Here is a 3605-nt window from a genome sequence, read left to right on the forward strand (position 1 = left end):
CCGATACGTACCCGATACATTCTGAAACACTTCCAGTGTCCGAACACTATCATCCAATATATCAATCTTTACCTCTCGACCATTTTGAGACTCCTCGTCATGTCCGTGATCTCATCCGGGACTTCAAACAATCTTCGGTCACCAAAACACATAACTCATTAGTTACATTGCTTGCAAGGCTTATCATGATGTGTATTACCGAGAGGGCCCAGAGATACCTCTCCGATATTCGGAGTGACAAATCCTAATCTCGATCTATGCCAACCCAACAAACACCTTCGGAGATACCCGTAGAGCATCTTTATGATCACCCAGTTATGTTGTGACGTTTGATAGCACACAAGGTATCCCTCCGGTATTCGGGAGTTGTGTAATCTCATAGTCAAAGGAATATGCATAAGTCATGAAGAAAGCAATAGAAATAATACTTAACGATCATTATGCTAAGCTAACGGATGGGTCTTGGCTAACACATCATTCTCCTAATGATGTGATCCCGTTCATCAAATGACAACACATGTCTATGGTCAGGAAACTTAACCATCTTTGATTAACGAGCTAGTCTAGTAGAAGCATACTAGGGACATTGTGTTTTGTCTATGTATTCACACATGTATCAAGTTTCCGGTTAATACAACTCTAAAATGAATAATAAACATTTATCATGATATAAGGAAATATAAATAACAACTTTATTATTGCCTCTAGGGCATATTTCCTTCACTACCTCTCATCGAAACATTGGGACACCCTCGCCTCTATCAACACTTGAATCGGGCGGGGTACAAATGTTGGGCAACTGCATCCAATGGTTGTAAGGGCCAGTTCTTTTGCTGACTTTTAGAATAAGCTGGAATAAGTTGCCCCCTATCCAGCTTAGCAATATACGCTTTTCTTCATGGAAAATAGAAACATCCACAACAACGCGCGGGGTATTATCTAGTCTAGTCTAGTTATAATAACAATAAAATACAGATAAAGCACAATGATTGTATACAAACTCATTAAAATTATGTAGTGAGTCTAATCTTTATCTTTACCTGATACTAGAGGGGCTATTGCTTCTCCCCGTCCGTCATTTAAATTACCCCCGAAATTATCATAAATTACCCACTATGCCACCTATAAGTGAAAAAAAACGATTCTGTTTTTTTAGTCGCTGTGGGGCTTCATTCTTATACGATATTACCCTCATACAGCATAAGCAGAGAACTGTCGTAGTGGTAAACGCTTCGGTACTTCACCTGGGAGACCCAGGTTTGATCCCCGGATCACCCTTTTTCTCTTCTTTTTCTGCAAGCGCTCCTCCTCCCACACGTGTATGGGCCGGCCCATGTACGGGCGTGATGCCCCCCTGCCTTTTTCACTTCCTTTTTCGCTTTTTCTTTTCTTTTTTTTTGTTCCTGTTTTTCCTTTTTAAAATTAATTCGGGATTTTCAAAATATCCAAATTTCAGAAAGTTGCGAGTTGAAGACTTTTTTTTTAAATCATAAAATGTTCATGAATTCAAAAAATGGTAGGGAATCATAAAATGTTCAAGATTTTTAAAAACTGTTTGCATATTATAAAAATCATGATTTCAAAACAAATGTTCATGATTTTTAAAAAGTGATCATGAATTCAAAACATATTCAACAATTTGAAATTAATGTCCATAAATTTTTAGAAAATGTTCATAAAATTCAACAGATACGTAAATAACGAACAAACGAAACATCACTTAGATAGAGCTCTTTTAGGGAATACATAGAGGTTGTTTTATGATTTTATTTAGTCCATCGTGCATCGGTTAAAAAAGGGTTTTTGTGTTCTATAGAACGCTTGGCCCCAGATAAATTGACACAACTTCCTATGGTTTAGTTTCTGTAAGCTACATGAATATGACTAAATGTCTAATTTGCCTTCATATATAACTATGTTTATTCTGATACTATAGTTGTACTGGTCATAAAAAACACCGCGATGCAGGTCAAGGTGAAACACATCATTCATCGGTCTAGCTGAGTTAGGGTTCATCAATGCAGCTTGCTTAGCCAAGAAATATTTTATTATGGCGCCTTAGGAAATCAAGTTGTGATGAGACCATCACACTTTCAGTTTTTGAAATGACTTCTTAAAAGTCTCTTATCTCATCGTGACATGATTCACACGTAGTTTATGAAATGACATTTTAAAAGTCCTTATTTTACCTTGACATAGTCTGATTGTTTTTCCCTGTTGCAATGCACATACATATTTGGTAGTGTGGGATAAACTACGGACACGGTTGATCGATGATTTTGCATCTTGTACCGTCGAATGCGGCCTACGGACACGAGTGGCAGAAAAGGAGATCAAAACCGCGATCCAGCTTAATTAGTACACTCGCCGTACGCTTGATAGTACTCCATCTCGAAAGTTCGAACACACTACTGATCCGTAGGGCTCCCATGTCGCCGCTGTCTCGGCGACTACTTCTCCGCCGCCGTCGCCGCGGCGCTCTCTCCCTGCCCTGAGATCTCCGGTCGCCGGACCCGATATGGTCCTGCCGCGCCGGCGCGGCGGCCACAACCACCACCCGTGCCCGCGCCGCGCCGTTCTGCCGGCGGCGGCGCTACTGCTGCTCTTCCTCCTCGCCGCCGTCACGCTGCTCTACGTCTCTCCGCCGCCTCTGTCCGACCACCCGGCCCTCGCCTACTCCCGCCGCCGCTCCCCGCATGCTCTGGTACTCCACTGGTACCCCTACTTGCTTCTACCTGTTCCTTCACGTCTCTCGATCTAACTCGTGGCGTTCCACGCGTGTGCTTTCGCAGCTGAACAGCTCTGGCGGCGGCAGCCTAGTGGAGCCCGGGCGCCGCGAGATTTCCCGCGTTCCAGTAAGCATGTGCTTCCCCGCTTAGATTAAGCGAGCTAGTTCCTTATTGTGTTCAGTATTCACCCAATCGATTTAGCTTTGAGGGAACCAAATCAACTGCACATGATTATTGTGTTCTGTTTGGTGGAGTATTGACTTAATGAGTTGAGTACGCTGCATTGCTCCTGTCTTTGTAGCCAATCCTGCAGTTTATGTGGTTATTGCTTTAATTGGGAGATATAAGTGAACTAGGTTCAATTTAGTGTGCCATTGTAAGTAAATTAGTTGGTAGTAAGCTATTTGGCTGAGCTCCATTTCTATCTTATTTCAGAAGGACTTGTATTTGCATGCTCCAGCGTATTTCTGAACTTGTTTCCATGGGTTTGTAGAGGTGTGAGTTAAAATGGATTTTTGTTTTTCTGTGCCGCTGCAGATTATTTTCAGTCTAGACCTTTTCCCCTTTTGGTAAACCTTTTTTTTCTGGCTAAAGTATGTTAAAATAGAACTTTGTTTTCAGGATTGCTTAGTTAGTTTCAATTTCTCAAACTGCAGAAAGGTGGTTGGAGTGCGACAGATGGCCTCTGGGGTTCGAAGCTCGCTAGCAAATTCTATGGGTGCAGCAACTCAAGCAGCAAGTTTCTTGGTGCGCAATATTTTTTTGCCATAGATGGTTAATTAGAATTTGCGGTACCCACATAGGCCATTTCAGATATTAGATTTGTTCTACAATCTTATAATGCATATCCTGGAAATGGTGTTGGTGGTAGCGGTG

The 3605-nt window shown here is 41.9% G+C and overlaps 1 protein-coding gene across 1 annotated transcript in view; it reads left to right on the forward strand.

Moving 5' to 3' along the window:
• The first annotated feature begins 2362 nt into the window (after window positions 1–2362).
• The window catches only part of LOC123163717 (O-fucosyltransferase 6), a 7017-nt gene continuing 5774 nt past the window's right edge, over window positions 2363–3605 (forward strand). Inside the window, exons 1-3 of the mRNA XM_044581072.1 lie at window positions 2363–2704; window positions 2793–2855; window positions 3386–3476. Of these exons, the coding sequence (XP_044437007.1) occupies window positions 2519–2704; window positions 2793–2855; window positions 3386–3476 (340 nt within the window). The 5' untranslated portion in view covers window positions 2363–2518. The remainder of the gene's footprint in view (window positions 2705–2792; window positions 2856–3385; window positions 3477–3605) is intronic.

Source organism: Triticum aestivum, chromosome 7D (assembly GCF_018294505.1).
Source record: "Triticum aestivum cultivar Chinese Spring chromosome 7D, IWGSC CS RefSeq v2.1, whole genome shotgun sequence".
NCBI classification, from domain to species: domain Eukaryota; kingdom Viridiplantae; phylum Streptophyta; class Magnoliopsida; order Poales; family Poaceae; genus Triticum; species Triticum aestivum.